Genomic DNA, 18,020 nt, shown 5'->3' with positions numbered 1-18,020 from the left:
CCCTAGATGGTAACCAGCCATATGCAAACCCGAGATGCCGCCCACGTTTGTACAAGCCGTAGGGTTTAGGTGGTAGTGGTAGTTTTTTTGGAGGCTCGGAGCTTAGAACTCCATCTTACGATCTCAAGATAGTTCATGTTGTATTGTCTACTCCATCACAATTAATATACCACAAACATGATGTAGGGTTTTACCTGCTCAAGAGGTCCCGAACCTGAGTAAAACAATGTGTTCCCATTTTCTCATGTTATTATGCTGCTTAGATCACCAGCTTGGGATTGCCTACAGAAGATCAACCGGTTAGCACCGACACCATAGACGACAAGGCCTCACCCAAGAACAGAGTGGTAGCCGTCGACGAGCTGTCGGAGGCAGGTTCAAAGATTCATGACTCAGGATGCGGATGGGGATTCTCATTTGGGAATGCTAGTGGTTCGTCGTTTAGAGGGATGGTCGGGGGTGGCGCCATCACAACAGGGCCAACAATGAAGGGTGGGTGAGGAGGCAAGGATAGGGCGGGAGCGTCGTGTGTGGCGGTGGCTGGCGGTTTGATCGAGGATCATAGGCGGTTTGGCAAGTAGATGAACACGGAGGACGGGGGGTTGAAGAAGGTCATTTGGTCGTTCATTTTGCATGAGACGGTTAACAAATCAACTGATCCATTTTTTCACTCAACTTATCCTAGCTAGGCCCTTATTTTGCTTCATTTGTATGGGTTCGGTGATCGTCCTTAAGGATCCCTTAGTGACATCACGACATCTTACATTATGCATGGACGTGAGGAGATTACAATGGCCCACATGACATTTTGAAGAGCATTGTGCCTCCACATCGCTTCAAACAAGGATTAGTATCCGCAAGGGTGTGAACTTCGAGATACATCATCGTCTCGGCATGCCTCGATTATTTCTTACTCGAGGTCTTTACTTTATGCACTTATTTTGTGATAGACAAAGTGTTTCATGCTATATATCATCCTATTGCTTAGTCATTTATTTTGCTTAGCATAAGTTATGGTTCAAGCCTAAACTATAATTATTTTAGAACGCCTATTCACCTCCTACTCTAGGCGACATCACGTCCTTTCACCGAAAATGACAAGGCCTCAACAGGAACGAGTTGTAGCCGTCGACGATCTGAAGGAGGCTGGTTCGAAAACGATTCAGGATGCTAGAGGGAGAGGCTCGTTGGAAAATTCTAGTGGTTCGTCGGTTTAGAGGGACGACCAAGGGTGGCGTCAGCACGACGGTAGCCGACAATGATGGATGGGCGGGGAGGGGAGGGGAGGCTGGGGTGGGAGCACCGCAGGCAGGCGACAGAGGTTGGCGGTTTTGGGAAGAAGATGAACACGAAGGGCGGGAGGTTGAAGATGTCATCTCGGCGTTCATTTTGCATCGGACGGTTAACGAATCAGTTGATCTAATATTTTTTCAGTCAACTGATCCATGCCAGGCCCTTATTTTCCTCCATTTGAAATCTAGCATGTTTCTCTTCCAAAAAGATGTACTCCTATTTTTTATACCGCTCAAAAAAAACCCTCCTATTTTTCATAAACACGCAGTAGTAACTGAAAGCGACAGTTCTGATTTCTGCCCCTCCCAATCCAATCCACAATAAACCTCTCCCTCCAAAAATCCATCCATCCATCTTTCCGCTGTGTCCGGCACCGCCACCCTCGCCGCGCGGCGCCTCTGCCACCTCCTCCTCCTCCGCCGCACCGCCTGTTTAACCGCCTCACTCGCGCCCCCGCGGGCCCGTCCGCAAGCTCCGCCATGCACGCCCACGCCGCCCACGCCCTCGGCCTCCGCGTCCCTCCCCCCGCGTTCCCCCGCCGCCGCGCTCGCCCGCGCCGGCACCCCGCCGCGGCCGTCCTTGCCACCTCGGCGGCGCCTCAGAGGGAGACGGACCCCAGGAAGCGGGTGGTGATCACGGGGATGGGGCTGGCGTCGGTGTTCGGGAGCGACGTGGACACATTCTACGACCGGCTCCTGGCCGGGGAGAGCGGCGTCGGGCCGATCGACCGGTTCGACGCCAGCAGTTTCCCCACGAGGTTCGCCGGGCAGATACGGGGGTTCTCGTCGGAGGGGTACATCGACGGCAAGAACGACCGGAGGCTCGACGACTGCATCCGGTACTGCATCCTCAGCGGCAAGAAGGCGCTCGAGAGTGCCGGGCTGGGCGCAGGCTCCGACGCGCACGTCAAGGTGAGTGAGATGGAGAGCGGGGCGTGCCCTTGCCTCCGAGTGAACTGAGTTCTCTGTTTTGTGCGGACATTGCAGAAATAGTAGACTCTTGAGTATTTGGCATCAATTTTTTCCTCCCTGAGAGCCCTGCAACATACGAGTGTAGATTTTACTTCAGGACAAGCTCTGATTTATGAACAATGTAGGTTGTGATTGTGTTACATGTGTGTGACTGTCTGACTATAAATCAGTAGGAACTGTGTATTTCTGTATGATTTTTCTTCTGTCTGAATCAGTTAGGACGTATCCATGGACTGAAAAACCAGTGAGCAGTTTTCAAAATACTTGAGTATTGTTCCTCAAAAAAATTGTATACTGAAATCAAAATGCTCAAACAATGACAATATCATAAGTTTTCAACAGGAAAACAGGTCTAACTAGATTTAGTTTGAGAAAAGATATGGATTCTTTTTGGACAGTTTTACACCATATGGGTTTGTGAGAAATAGCTATATATATTTGCAGCTTGATATTTGCTGAAGAAAACACACGTTTTATCTTACTGTTTCTGAGATGGCCTCATGTGTACTTTTTATGAATGAAAAAGAGACAGATAAATTTGTGTTTCTTGATGTAAAATATGGTTCGCAGTTTTGTATCATGTAAACCTGCTTTGCTTTGTGTATAAGCTCATAAATCACTACACTGCATTCCAAAATACCTGTGAACTTGTGTGAGTTCAACTTCAATAATCTCCGTCTGAGGCATGTTTGTAAATATCACTTGTATGTAATCATAATCAACTGTTGGTTGCAACAACAGTTCATACATAAAAATAGATGTGAATCGTGAATTTATTTGATGGTCCCTTAAGCAGTTGGTTGCTTCTTCTGCCCGATAGGCTGTCAATAGGTGTCTACCATCATTTCCATACTGCCATAAATTCTATTTGTTCTCTAGGTTTCTATTGGTTCATTTTTTTCTCGTCTTTTCAAATGTCTCTTTTGCTAATGACTTAATTATTAACAGCTTGATGTGGGGCGGGCTGGTGTTCTTGTGGGGACTGGCATGGGTGGCCTTTCAGTATTCTCCGATGGTGTTCAGAACCTTATTGAGAAGGGATACAGAAAAATTTCACCTTTCTTTATCCCATATGCTATAACTAATATGGGTTCAGCCTTGCTTGCCATAGATGTTGGTTTCATGGGCCCCAACTACTCAATTTCAACTGCGTGTGCAACCTCCAACTACTGCTTTTATGCTGCCGCAAACCATATTCGTCGTGGTGAAGCTGATATCATCGTCGCTGGTGGAACTGAAGCTGCCATCATTCCAATTGGCCTTGGAGGTTTTGTAGCGTGTAGAGCACTATCACAAAGGAATGATGACCCAATAACTGCATGTAGGCCATGGGATAAAGAGCGAGATGGCTTTGTTATGGGTGAAGGTGCCGGTGTACTGGTATGGTCGATTAACAAAAAATATATCATGTTTTTAAATACTTTTATGTACTTTAGAATCATGTTAGCCATCTACATTCCTTCTTTGGTGTTTGTTGTTTGCTTCAGGTTGTTATATTTATTCTCAGTTTGACACCATGAACTTCAGTCATCAGTTAGATCCTATTGCTATTAGCGACATGTAATGCTTAGACGGTGAAACTCTTGTTCAATAATAGGTTATGGAGAGCCTGGAGCACGCAATGAAGCGCGATGCACCGATAATAGCTGAATACTTGGGAGGTGCGGTCAACTGTGATGCTTACCATATGACTGATCCTAGAGCAGATGGACTGGGTGTATCATCTTGTATCACAATGAGTCTCAGAGATGCAGGTGTTGCACCAGAGGAGGTATATCTTGTATCAACTTCCCAACCATTTTTTGTACATCTGCAGTTATTTTTCCTTCCTAGCATGTCATCTAATATCCGAACTTCCGAAGTTAAAATATTGGCGTGACCGATATTTATGTTCAAATTTTCATCTGGGGGGCCTGTCGGCAAGATTCTTTTCTGTTAAGTGAAATACACCCCCCCCCCCCCCCCAAAAAAAAAGAACGGTACTGTCACATTATTAGAATATTTATTAATTTGTTTATAAGCTTAGTGTTCCCCTGCTTAGCTGCAGTTTTGGTTCATACTTTTTTCTCAATTCTTGTTTGATTCGTAATGCAGAGTATCAGTCAGCAGATTTTGATTCCATTTGATGTATTTTTAGGTGAACTACATCAATGCACACGCAACTTCGACACTTGCTGGTGACTTGGCTGAAGTAAGAGCCATCAAACAAGTCTTCAAGAATCCATCTGAGATTAAGATCAATTCTACAAAGGTTCGCTCGCTTGCTTCCATGTCATTTCCTAGTTGTTCTCCTATCTGATTATCTATTGTCACTTCCTTGCGGCAGTCCATGATAGGCCATTGCCTGGGTGCGGCGGGTGGGCTAGAAGCTATTGCCACTATCAAGTCCATAACTACAGGATGGGTGCATCCTACCATTAACCAATTTGTAAGCTAGTCATTACCATGTCTGAATCTCGTTGTCACACATACCGTCAGAGTTTCTCATGTTTTGAGTTATTTCTCTTCTGCAGAACCCGGAGCCTGAAGTTGATTTTGATACAGTAGCTAACGAAAAGAAGCAGCATGAAGTGAATGTTGGTGAGTTCCTCCATCCCTGAACAGCGCCTCCCCCAGCCCCATCCCCCTTCTCTCTTAAAAGTGGTGCATAATGAACGGTAGCCAAATGCTCAGCAGAATAGCTCACATAGAATCTACCATCCATTCACAAGTGCATACAATTATCACCCCCAGCATCTCTATCTTTACGCGTGTTTGGTATCTTGTAAATGCAGGTATTTCTAACTCATTCGGATTTGGAGGGCACAATTCCGTGGTAGTATTCGCGCCATTCAAGCCGTGATACGTCTTTGCTTCAGGGATGTATGATCCGCGACATTCTCTTGATTAGATGTTCTTAGGCTGCTTGAATTTAAAAGATTTTATTTCTCCTGGTGGAGCAAGTTTTGATGATTGGTAGAGTGGTGCTGCCTTGACCTGGACACTGTTGTTCATATGATAATTCTTTCGGGTGCATCCCGCGTGTACCAAGTTGTAGAAAATCTGGAATGATGTAAAGGATCCTTCAGTATTACGTATGAATTTGGTACTCCATAGTTCCTTTGGATGTTCTTCACCCTTCCCTTCGCTGCACAAAGTGTTGCTGTAGACAGTTTTCCGACTAAATGTCTAGTAGTAATTTTTTTTTTTGGCGAATAGTAGTAAATACAGTATCTTTGAAGCAGTAATATTGTTGATGTTATCATGGAATCAGTTTTGTTTTTACTGGTTAAGGAAAGTGATAATAATAAGATTAAGCCACAACAACCCTGATGAGGTTGCCGTTGCGTGCACACCTCGGCCACAACGACGTAGCTTAGCTAGCTACCTACCACCACACTTCTCCACTACATACACCAAAGTCAAGGATGAATAAACCAACGTGTCAATTTCTTGAGCCAAGGCCGCTGCAATTTCACATGATTTTAGGCACATGAAACAGATCAGGGCCACCTTTCGTGATGTGATTTGCGGAAGAAACGTGTTGCTAACGCCGAGACTCGGCCCTCCTTTTAGTTCCAGGCGGCGACGTACCGAACCAAAGGCCACTCGCCCCGTCCCCGTCCCCGTCCGCCTCGACACGACACGACACGACGCGATGGCCGCGCCCGCGCCCTCGCCCTCGCCCTCGCCCTCCCGCCACCACCGCCCCGATGAGCCTCCCTCGGAGGAGGAGGCGGCGAGGGACTGGGCGGGGCTGCCGTGGGACGCGCTGCTGGCCGTGCTCCACCGGCTGGACCACGTCGACGTCCTCATGGGGGCCGGCCAGGTGTGCAGCCCCTGGCGCTGCGCTGCGCGGGACGAGCCGGAGCTGTGGCGCCGCGTCGAGGTGCGCTCCCACGCCGACCGCCGCCCCTTCCACACCGCGGAGCCTTCCCGCGCCAGGCGCCACTCCTGCGCCGTCCTCTGCGGGCTGGCGCGCGCCGCCGTCAGGCGCGCCGCGGGGCAGTGCGAGGCCTTCTGCGGCGAGGGCGCCGCCGACGACAGTGTCCTCTCCCTCCTCGCCGACGAGTGAGTTCTCTTTTAATTCTTGCTTGCTCACCCCAACACGCTAGCTAGCTCCCCAGTCTGCTTCGATTTCGTACCAAATCCTTCTGCGATCTGTTCGTCACAGGGCGCCCTCGCTGAAGAGCCTCCGGATCATCTCCGGCGACAGGATCGTCGACGGGAGGCTCAGGCTCACCGTCACGAGCTTCACCCTGCTGGAGGAGCTGGAGCTGTCGCTCTGCACCGACGTTTACCCGGGGACGTGCGAGGCCGTCGGCAGCGCCTGCCCTCGCCTCAGGCGCTTCCGGCTGAGCAAGGACGGGTTCTGCAAGTGGTACACCAAGAACATCGACCAGGAAGCCATGGCCATCGCCACCATGCGCGGGCTGCGCTCGCTTCAGCTCTTCGCCAACCCTCTCAGCAACGACGGGCTGGCGGCCATCCTTGCCGGGTGCACGCGCCTCGAGTCGCTCGACATCCGCCACTGCTTCAACGTTGGGATGGGCGCTGCTGCGATCCGAGCACGGTGTCCTGGGATCCACACGCTGAGGCTCCCCCGTGACTCGACGATTGACTACGATCTCAAGTTTTCTCCCCAGGATATGACCCCGTGGAATACCCAGGACGAGAATTACTGCGATTGGCACGACCTGATCTATTGCAGTTCATGGTAGTGTAGTGTACTAGTGTGCAACTACACCTCAAAATGTATAGAACATAAAGGGATGGTTGATAAGATAATTGTATTTAAATCTTGCATGTAATTTAGAGATGATAAAAAAAGTTTATAATGGATCATCTTTTAGCTTTATTTTTTATAACTAGCAAAAGGGACCATGCGTTGCAACGGGAGAAAGAAATACCACATGACATACGCTCTTAATTTATAAAAAAATGTTTATAATTTGAGAATTTATAGTTACGATACAAATAAAGATGGTCTTATCCTACAAAAATGCAGTTCAAAATTTCACAGGTCTTCTATTTTAACATGGCTTGCATGTAGATTTAATACGTATAAAGAATCAGTCAAGTGACCTTCAGTTTGCACCCTAGATAGTATTTTTATTAAACGTTTAACAGATAAAATAATATCATATTTAAATTCTACATATTTTTTTAATCAAATTCCATGTATAGTATGTTAAATTTGGAGTTACGGTTTAAAAGATATGAGTACTTAAAAATATATTTAATATATACTACGAGTTTAATGTCATAAACAGTAAGGTTTTTTTGTAAAATCACCTCGGTGAGTTTTCCGACGGAAGCGATAGCCTCTTTATTATTAGGTAAAGATTAGTTATTCTTAAAAACATGACGAGACAAATTGTGTTAAGAGATCATCTCTTGTCGTAAAACCTTTTTTTCAAGTTCTCTCTCCTCCATCTCATTATTTATCCTATGTGGCACTTCTAAGATAGCATGATTGTACATGTCAATAAGATACCAGTGCAGTTAGTACAGACCAAATTGATGGATTGGGAACATCTCCGACGGAGACCCTCATGTAAGCTAGGAAATACTGTGCAACTCAATTGCCTGCCTCGGCCAGCCTCCTCGTATATTCAGCCCCCGAACAGAATGCTATCTTCTCCCGAACAAAATGGATATCCAACTTGATATGTTTAGTCCGGCAGTGCTGAACTGGGTTGACCGATAAGTAGACGACACTGACGTTGTCACAATAGACAATAGTAGCACTCGATATCGGTCGTTGAAGTTCCTGTAAGAGCTGCCAAAACCCAACATGCATGATTCGAAAACGGATGCGGCCACCCCCTACTCTGCCTCGACACTAGAGCGTGATATTGTGGTCTACCATCGAACAAACCAAGAAATAAGCTTGTCCCCAAGATACATGCAGAACCCGGACGGAGAGCGTCATGTATCCGAGCAACCAGCCGAGTCGACATCCGAGTAGGCAATGAGAGAGTGAGAGGAAGTGTGATGCAAGGAAAATAAATTCCCAAATATTCCCCCAATATCAGAACGACACCAACAAATACTTTTCCGCCGCCGGGAGCCTCTGTTCCCGTGAGATCCAATCTCGGAGCCTTATCCGGTAATCTGCCGGAGGGGGAATCAATCACGAGAGCATCTACATCAACTCCATTGCCTCTTCGATGATGCGTGAATAGTTCACCACAGACCTACGGGCCCATAGTAGTAGCTAGATGACTTCTTGTTTATCTTTGTTCTTCAATACCATGTTCTTCATGATATTCATAGAGATCTATCTGATGTAGTACTCTTTTGCGGTGTATTTGTCGAGATCCGATGAATCGTGGGTTTATGTTCAGATTATCTATGAATATTATTTGAAACTTCTCTGAATTTTTATATGCATGATTTCATATCTTAGCAAGTCTCTTCCAGTTATTGGTTTAGTTTGGCCAACTAGATTGGTAATTCTTGCAATGGGAGAAGTGCTTAGTTTTGGGTTCAATCTTGCGGTGTCCTCACCCAATGACAAAGTAGGGGTAGCGAGGCACGTATTGCATTGTTGCCATCGAGGATAAAAAGATGGAGTTTTCATCATATTGCTTGAGTTTATCCCTCTACATCATGTCATCTTACCTAATGCGTTACTATGTTTTTCATGAACTTAATACTCTAGATGGAGGCAGGAGTCGGTCGATGTGTGGAGTAATAGTAGTAGATGCAGAACCGTTTCGGTCTACTTGACACGGACGTGATGCCTATATGCATAATCATTGCCTTGGATATCTTCATAATTATTCGCTTTTCTATCATTTGCTCGACATTAGTTTGTTCACCCACCGTATTATTTTCCTTCATGAGAGAAGTCTCTAGTGAAACCTATGGGCCCCGGGTCTATTTTCCATATTATACTTTCAGATCTATAAACCAAAAATACCAAAAATATATTGCTGCCATATATTTACTTTTGTTTTACTTTTAGTTCTAGCAATCTTTTATACCTATCTATATCAGATCTCATCCTTCCAAATAACCGTGAAGGGATTGACAACCCCTTTTTAGCGTTGGGTGCAAGTGTTTGCTTGTTTCTGTAGGTGCTAAATTGGGGCCTTGCTTGTTCCTCCTACTAGATTGATACCTTGGTTCTCAACAAACCGAGGAAAATACAAATCTACTTTGCTGCATCACCCTTTCCTCTTCAAGGGAAAACCAACGCAAGCTCAAGAAGTAGCATGGCCCAGCGGATGAACTTAAACCGTTCGAAGGGCCCTATATTCGGAGGTATCTATGCATCTCGTTTAGCTAAGCACTTTGAGATACCTATTAGGCTTGACGAGGAAGAGGAAATGCTACTTCCTATAAGATATTTATATTATGATAGTATGGTAGCACATGATTTTATTAAGAAAGATAATGATAAGAGGTTGCTTTACAACTTAGTATTTAGTCAGGGGTACTTGTGAGATTATTGCTTTGCCTGCTTCTTCTTTGTTCGATATCCATTCAGACAGGTACACTATTATGCCCGAGGACATTTACATATATTGGGGCCCATCGTAACACCCAGCCCCTAAGCCTGCACCAGCCCTTGATCCGTATGAGGCTCCAGTTTTTCAGTGGGAGCCATAGGAGCTCGCAAACCAGTGGAACCCTTAGTATCCTCCATAGTATCCAGGAGAGGGTTATTTCCATCCATGGCCCTAGACCAACTTAGTCCAAAATCCTAAGCTTTGGGGAGTACGTATTTCTCACCGACATTACATTCATGTTCACACACTCATTCTAGTTGTCGGTGTTCATACTTTTTCATTGTACCATCCATGGTAGTTTATTTCTTCTTTCTGCTTTCTTCTTGTGTGTTTCATTAACCTTGAGAAAATCCAAAAAAATAGTTCTAGATTTACCTTTTAGTTTGTTTAGTTGTAGTGTTAAAAGAAAACCCAAAAAATTTCTCGTTCTTCTTTTGCTTGTTGGGAGCTTTCCCGTGTAAATAGTTTTTCTTTCTTCTTTGGGTCGTAAGGAGAAGACCACAATGACATGTTGTGTGGCTCTCAAATGCATTACTGTTTATCTATCAGAGAGCCCATATTACCTTGCCTTCTCCTTTGAGTTATTGCTTGCAGATTCCAGCTTAGTCCAATGCACGCGCACTCTTATTATTATTCACACCGTTCGGTCGTGCAAGTGAAAGGCAATGATGACAATATATGATGAAGTGACTAAGATGGAGAAAAGATGGTATGAACTCAACCTATTTTGTTTTTGTGAATATGTTTAGCTCATCGTTCCGGATTCACCTCGTTATGGATTGAACATGTTTGCAATAACAATTAGAGATTATAGTTACTCATGCTATGCTTAATTTGCTAGGACTGAATAATGGTTTGTATTGAGTGCCAACATGCATATTAAAATGGTTGTGATGTAGTATGATAGAATGGTATCGTCCTCCGAATGATTCGAGTGCGTTCACTTGGCACATGTTCACGCATGTAGTTGAAACAAAACCAACATAGCCTCCACGATGTTTATGTTCAGGGTGATTTATATCCTACTCATGCTTGCATTCAATGTTGGTTAATTTCAAAGCATGTTTATGACTGTTGTCGCTCTCTAGTTGGTCGCTTCCCAGTCTCTTGCTAGCCTCCACTTGTACTAAGCAGGAATACTACTTGTGCATCCATTTTCATAAACCCAAAGTTGTTCCATATGTGTCCATCATACCTACCTATATGCGGTATTTACCTGTCGTCCCAAGTAAATTTGCATGTGCCATACTCTAACCCTTTAAATAAATATTTTGTTTTGTATGCCCGAATCGCTCATGTACACTAGGGGCTATCAGTATTTTTCATGCTAGGTGGGTTACTCTCACTATATGTGTTGATTCACTATCATTCACGAGAAAGTGGTTGGTATTCGGGATGCCTAGTTCCATGCTCAAAAATCAAATCAAAGTATAATGAAACAAAACTCCCCCGGGATTGTTGTTGGTATGGACGATACCCATGGATCCGACCCGCCATGGAGTGTGATCAATTGGTGGAGGGGGAGTAAAAACTTTACCATTCTGTTTGGGAACAACCTATAATGTATCTAGCATGAAATATATCGAGATCTCTTAGTTGTTATGTTGACAATGAAAGCATACAACCCAAAAATTATGATTCATCCCTGTTTTAAAAGCTCGAGCTCTCGCACCTCTATAAATTAATGCTTCCCTCCGTGAAGGGCCTATCTATTTTACTTTGCTGTTGATTCATCCTCTTCTTATAAAAAAGCACGAGTTAGAGAGCACCTCCGTCATTTGTATTCTTTGTTATTAATTGATATTGAGTATGAGTATGACTGGATCTCTTTTACCATGAATTACAATGCCTAGTGAGTCCTTGTTCTTCAGAGGTGCTCTACATTTATGTTTTGCGGTTTCAAAAAGGGCTAGCGAGATACAAGTATATCATATTGTATTATGATTGCTTTGATAAAATTGTTATCATCCGAGACTTATTATTATTGCTCACTAGTTGATTATGCCATTGATATAAGTAAATATGAGACCTAAATATTATTGTGAATGTGGTTAGTCTATAATCTTTGCTGAAAATCTGAACATCAGTTAGACATATTTACAACAACAAGATCAAACAGAGTTTGTAAAAGTTTTTCTTTATCACTTTCAGTTTATCAACTGAATTGCTTGAGGACAAGCAAAGGTTTAAGCTTGGGGAGTTGATACGTCTCCAACGTATCTACTTTTCCAAACTCCTTTTCCCTTGTTTTGGACTCTAATTTGCATGATTTGAATGGAACTAACCCAGACTGACGCTGTTTTTAGCAGAATTGTCTTGGTGTTATTTTTGTGCAGAAATAAAAGTTCTCGGGTTGACCTGAAAGTTTACGGAGAATATTTTGGGAATTGATAAAAAATATTGGCGAAAGAATCAACCAGAGAGGGGCCACCACCTGGCCAAAAGCCAGAGGGGCGGCCCCTAGGGCGCGCCCCCTGTGGCTCCGCCGACCTCGTTTGCACTTCTATATATTCCTATTTGGGAAGAAAAACAATAAAGCAATAGAGTTCATCGTATTTTACGATACGGAGCCGCCGCCACCTCATGTTCTTCCTTAGGAGGGTAGATCTGGAGTCTGATTTGGGCTCCGGAGAGGGGAAATCGTCGTTGTCGTCATCACCAACCATCTTTCATCACCAATTTCATGATGCTCTCAGCCGTTCGTGAGTAATTCCATCATAGGCTTGCTGGACGGAGATGGTTTATATGACATTTACCATGTAATTGAGTTAGTTTTGTTAGGGTTTGATCCCTAGTATCCACTATGTTCTGAGATTGATGTTGCTATGACTTTGCTATGCTTAATGCTTGTCACTAGGGCCCGAGTGCCATGATTTCAGATCTGAACCTATTATGTTTTCATGAATATATATGTGCTCTTGATCATATCTTGCAATTTGTAGACACCTATTACAAGTTATGATCCGCATCCCCAGGGTGACAATAACTGGGATTCTTTCCGGTGATTACCGTAGTTTGAGGAGTTCATGTATTCACTAAGTGCTAATGCTTTGGTCCGATTCTCTATTAAAAGGAGGCCTTAATATCCCTTAGTTTCCATTAGGACCCCGCTTCCACGGGAGGGTAGGACAAAAGATGTCATGCAAGTTCTTTTCCATAAGCACGTATGACTATATATGGAATACATGACTACATTACATTGATGAATTGGAGCTAGTTCTGTATCACCCTTTGTTATAGCTATTGCATGATGAATGCCATCCTACATAATTATCCATCATTGATCCATTGCCTACGAGCTTTCCACTTATTGATCTTTGCTAAGTTACTTTTTCGTTGCTAATGTTACAATCACTACAAAACTGCCACAATCACGTTTGCCATCGTTACCGTTACTTCCATACTACTTTTCTACTAAATACTTTGCTGCAGATATTAAGTCTTTTAGGTGTGGTTGAATTGACAACTCAGCTGCTAATACTCGAGAATATTCTTTGGCCCCATTGTGTCGAATCAATAAATTTGGGTTCAATATTCTACCCTAAAAAACTGTTGCGATCCCATATACCTGTGGGTTATCAAGGGTGATGACTTAACGAGAAAGTAAATAGATTGGCCCTTCGCTCAGGGAAATATTTATTTACAAATGTGCGAGAGTTCATGTTTTTAAAACGGGAATGCAAGTGTAATTTTTGAATGGTGTTCTTTACTGTCAACATTAGGACAAATGTTCTCAATATCTTCCATGATAAACTCATTATAGGTGGTTCCCAAGCAGAATTATAAAGTTTTAGTCCTATCCACCATCCATACACAACCATGGCTAGACGAATTCATGGGTGCCCTCCAACATATCATCTTGCCCAAGGAGTTTTGTTTTGATTTAGTTTTGGTTAAGAAGGGCTAGGAACCCTTGTTACCAACCTCCCTCGTGCAATGACAGCGAATAGAGGCCCATCTTGAGAGTAACTTACTTAACATGGAAGAAACTGATTGCCCCATCGCTCCATGAGCAGTACGAGTGCACACAATAGATGTTTATTTGAAAGTTTTAGAGGTGGCACATGCAATTTTACTTGGAACGTCAGGGTAATACACATATAGGTAGGTATGATGGACTCATGTGGAATAACTTGGTTTCAGGATATTGGATGCACAAGCAACATTCCCGCTTAGTACAAGTGAAGGCTAGCAATAGGTTGTGAAGCGGCCAGCTAAAGAGAAACAACGGTCATGAACATGCATTGAAAATAATCAACATTGAGCACTAGCATGAGTAGGATATGAGCAATCTGAATTTAAACATTATGAAGGCTGCATTGGTTTTGAATCAACTACATGTTTGCACATGGCCCAAGTCAAACCGCTCGAATTACTGAGAGGAAAATACCATACTATCATATCACATAATAACCATTTTAATGCATGTTGACACAGAACATAAATCATTATTAACTCATAGCTATTTAAGCATGGCATGAAAAGCTATGATCTCTAATTGTCATCACAAACATGCTAACTCATGATATACTGAATCAAGATCGAACGAGCCAACATATTTACAAAAACGAAAATCAAGAAGAGTGCATACCATTTTCCTTTGCCACGATCACTTCATCGAATATCGTCATTATTGCCTTTCACTTGCATGACTGAATGATGTGATAATAATAAAAGTGAATGGGTGTCGTGGACTAAGCTGGAATCTGCAGGGCGGTTTTAAAGAAAGGAGAAGACATGGTAATATTGGCTCTTCATTAGATTGACAATAAAGCATATGCAAGCCACTCAACGTTTTCATCGTGGTATTCTCCATTTATAACTCAACAAATAGGAAAGAAGTTCAGAGAAACAAACTGAAATATTTTTGGAGTTTTTGTTCTTCCTAAGCAAGAAGGGTAAACTACGAGAAAACAAGAATGAGAAAAATTATTTTCACGAGAAAGCTCCCAACAAGCAAGAGGAAATCTTTTTGAGTTTTCTTTTAAGACTACAACTAATTGAAAAGGAAAGAAAAACCAAAAAGAAGCGAGAAATATTTTGGGATTTTCTAAAGTTTTTTCAAACACACAAGAAGAGAGTGGGAAAATAAAGGTAATCATGGATATACAATGAAAGAGGATAAACACCGACAATTTGTGTGAAGTATGTGAACATGAATGTATTGTCGGTGAGAAATACGTACTCCACCAAATTAGGCTATTCCCTAGCTTGGTAATTACCACTGGTAGTAGCCGCCAGGTCCAGGAAAGTATTTCTCATGCGGCACGTGAGCATCCCAATCCCGGGCCTCGGCCTCCATGATACGTCCATTTTGCATCATGATTTGTCGTGCCTTTTTTACTTTGTTCTTGTCCATTATTACAAAATGTTACGCAATTCTTATGCCTTTTCTCTCTGAATATGCAACGAACATCACAATGAGGGAAATATCTGAAAACTGGGATTCTGGACCGGAAAAACAAAGAATAGGCAGAGAAATCACCATACTCCAAATGACCTGAAATTTCAAGGAGAATATTTTTGGAATATTTAATAATTTCTGGAACAAAAATACATCATAGGAGGGCTGCCAGATGGGCACAAGCCAACAGAGCGCGACCCAGCCCCTGGCCGCGCCCTGAAGGCTTGTGGGGGCCCTACTAGCCCTCCGACGTCCATCTTCTCCTATATGGTGTGTTTTACGCTAGAAAAAAAATCAGGAGATTACTTTCGGGATGAAGCGCCACCGTCTTGAGGCGGAAACCTAGGCAGAGGCACGTTTTCTCTCCGGCAGTGTGATTCTGCTAGGGAAATTTCCCGCCGGGAGGGAGAGATCGAAGCCATCGTCATCACCAACGCTTCCTCCTTCATGGGAGAACCTATCTTCATCAACATCAACGCTAGCACCATCTCATCTCCAACTCTAGTTCACCTCTTGTATTCGATCTTTGTCTCAAAACCTTAGATTGGTACCTCTGTGTTGCTAGTAGTGTTGATTACATCTTGTAGTTGATGCTTGTTGGATTAATTGGTGAAAGATATTATGTTCAGATCCTTTGTCACTATCGTTATACCTCTGATCTTGAACATGTTGATGATGTGTGAGTAGTTACTATTGTTGCCGAGGACATGGGATAAGTCTTGCCACAAGTAATCATGTGAAATTGGCATTCGTTCGATATTTTGATGATATGTATGTTGTTGCTTCTCTTAGTGGTGTCGTGTGAACGTTGACTATACGACACTTCACCATGTTAAGGGCCTAAGGAAGGGCATTGTGGAGTAACAAGTAGATGATGGGTTGCGAGAGTGAAACAAGCTTAAACCCCAGTTTACGCATTACTTCATAAGGGGCTGATTTGGATCCACACGTTTCATGCTATGGTTCGATTTATCTTAATTCTTCTTTCGTAGTTGCGGCTGCTTGCACGAGGGGGTAATCATAAGTGGTTGTTTGTTCAAGTAAGAACAACACCTTATCACCGGTCCACCCACATATCAAATTATCAAAGTAGCGAACGCGAATCAATTCAACATGATGGACATGACTAGGTAAAAATCCCCATGTGTTCTCGGGAGCACTTTCTTCATATAAGAACACTTTTCGCCCTGTCCTTTGTTGTAGAAAGGATTGAGATACCTTGCTGCACCTTAGTTTCTATTGTTACTTGTCACTTGTTACAAAATATCTTGCTGCAAAACTATCTACTATTGTCACTAATAGCACTTTCACAAAATACCTTGCTAAAAACTTTCTATCATTTCCTTCTGCTCCTTGTTGGATTCGACATTCTTACTTATCGAAAGGACTGCGATTGATCCCCTATACTTTTGGGTCATCACTCCATAGCAGCTAACCCATTACGGTATGCAATTATGTTGTCACATCCCTAACTCTTAAGCAAGTTAGTCTTGTGCTCATGTCTTCTTTGCATTTGCATCTAAGAAGTTTCAACAAAAACACCAAAGTGGCAAAGGAAAAACCCAAAACCCTAGCCACTATTTCAATTAAAGAAAATCTCAAACTAGTTCAAATCAATGAACCCAAAATGGCCTCAAAAATTTTTCAAACTTTCTGATAAATCATGAAAGTAAATGAGCATTGGAGAAAACTATTTTCTTGACACCTTAAGCATTTTTAAATTAATGCAAAAGCCACTGGTTTCAAACTTAAAATTTGAAATCAGAATCTATAAATTTCCAAAAATGTTGAAAACTTTGGAAATGGTTGGGAATGTTATAACAATATTTCAGGAGGTCTAAAATAGTTTTTACTTTTTGTTTTGGAGCTGAAATAATTAGCAAAACAATAGTTAGCAAAACAGAAAAAAACGGAAAAAATGGGAAACCCTTACTTGTCGCCTAGCCTGGCCCGGCCCATCTCCCTCACTCGTCCCCTCCCTCGCGCCAGTAGGCAGCAGGAGGTGGCCGCCGCCTCCTCCGGCGCGGCCACGCAACTGTGCGCCTGCCTGGCCGCCGCCTCGCGCTGGCAAGGCCGGGGATAAGCCCCCTGAGGCCTCCCCTATCCATTCCCGAGCACCGTTCTTCCTCACCTCTCAGATCTTGCCCTCCCTCCTGCTGCCGCCATTGGAGCCGAGCTCGAGCTCGAGCCGCAGCACCTCTAGCCATGGGATCCCGCCTCCGAGTAGTCTGTTAGCTCCGCCTCGTCGCCCTGGTCATCTCTGCAGAAGTCGAAGCTTCCCCAAGCTCTGCATCGCCCCCAATGCCGTCGTCTTCCACCTCCGGACGCCGGACCTCTTCCGTCGATTCGCTCCCTCCGGCGCATCCCCGAGCCCCTCTTCAGCACCATCGGAACCGCCGTGAGCTCGTCGTCGTTTCCCCTCTCGCCCCACGCTCTCCCGTGCATCATAGCCTAGTTTCCCACCAAGGCCGAGAGATCCTCGCCGCTGGCCATGTCGTCGCCGTCGCTGTGGTGTCCGATCCACACGCTCGAGCTAGGATTCGAGCTCCTGGAGCCTCCAGGAGCGTGTCGAGCCCTCCAGCTGCCCTCCCCGTGCCCTAGAGCCGTCTCTCATAGAAGGCCGAGCTTCGTCCGCCGCTCCGGCTCGTCACCGGCGCCTCTTCCGGCGACCCTAGCCTCCCCTGATGCCCCTGCCAGATCGGCCACTTCGCCAGCGTGCCGTAGCTGCAAACCGCGTGTGTTTTGGTGCTGTGCAGCGCCGTTTAGGTCGCCTCCAGCGAGCCCTCCACTGCGGGCCTGGTCGCCGGCGACCACCCTCCGGTGGGGGTCGACGTGGCAAAGCTAACCCAGCAG

General features: G+C 44.3%; 2 protein-coding genes across 2 annotated transcripts; both read left to right on the top strand.

The window, feature by feature from the left end:
* The first annotated feature begins 1,642 nt into the window (after window positions 1-1,642).
* On the top strand, window positions 1,643-5,370 carry LOC123426826 (3-oxoacyl-[acyl-carrier-protein] synthase I, chloroplastic). The gene is made up of 7 exons (XM_045110723.1): window positions 1,643-2,204; window positions 3,213-3,644; window positions 3,862-4,035; window positions 4,402-4,515; window positions 4,591-4,692; window positions 4,778-4,844; window positions 5,039-5,370. The coding sequence occupies exons 1-7, from the start codon at window positions 1,773-1,775 to the stop codon at window positions 5,104-5,106; spliced, it is 1,389 nt and encodes a 462-aa protein (XP_044966658.1). The 5' UTR covers window positions 1,643-1,772; the 3' UTR covers window positions 5,107-5,370.
* Window positions 5,371-5,629: 259 nt separating this feature from the next.
* Window positions 5,630-7,101, top strand: LOC123426827 (putative F-box/LRR-repeat protein 23). The gene is made up of 2 exons (XM_045110724.1): window positions 5,630-6,314; window positions 6,418-7,101. The coding sequence occupies exons 1-2, from the start codon at window positions 5,737-5,739 to the stop codon at window positions 6,962-6,964; spliced, it is 1,125 nt and encodes a 374-aa protein (XP_044966659.1). The 5' UTR covers window positions 5,630-5,736; the 3' UTR covers window positions 6,965-7,101.
* The last annotated feature ends 10,919 nt before the right edge of the window (window positions 7,102-18,020 follow it).

Source organism: Hordeum vulgare, chromosome 2H (assembly GCF_904849725.1).
Source record: "Hordeum vulgare subsp. vulgare chromosome 2H, MorexV3_pseudomolecules_assembly, whole genome shotgun sequence".
Classification (NCBI taxonomy): Eukaryota; Viridiplantae; Streptophyta; class Magnoliopsida; order Poales; family Poaceae; genus Hordeum; species Hordeum vulgare.
The sequence above is the reverse complement of the archived record's forward strand: the minus strand, read 5'-3'. Positions and strand labels throughout refer to the sequence as shown.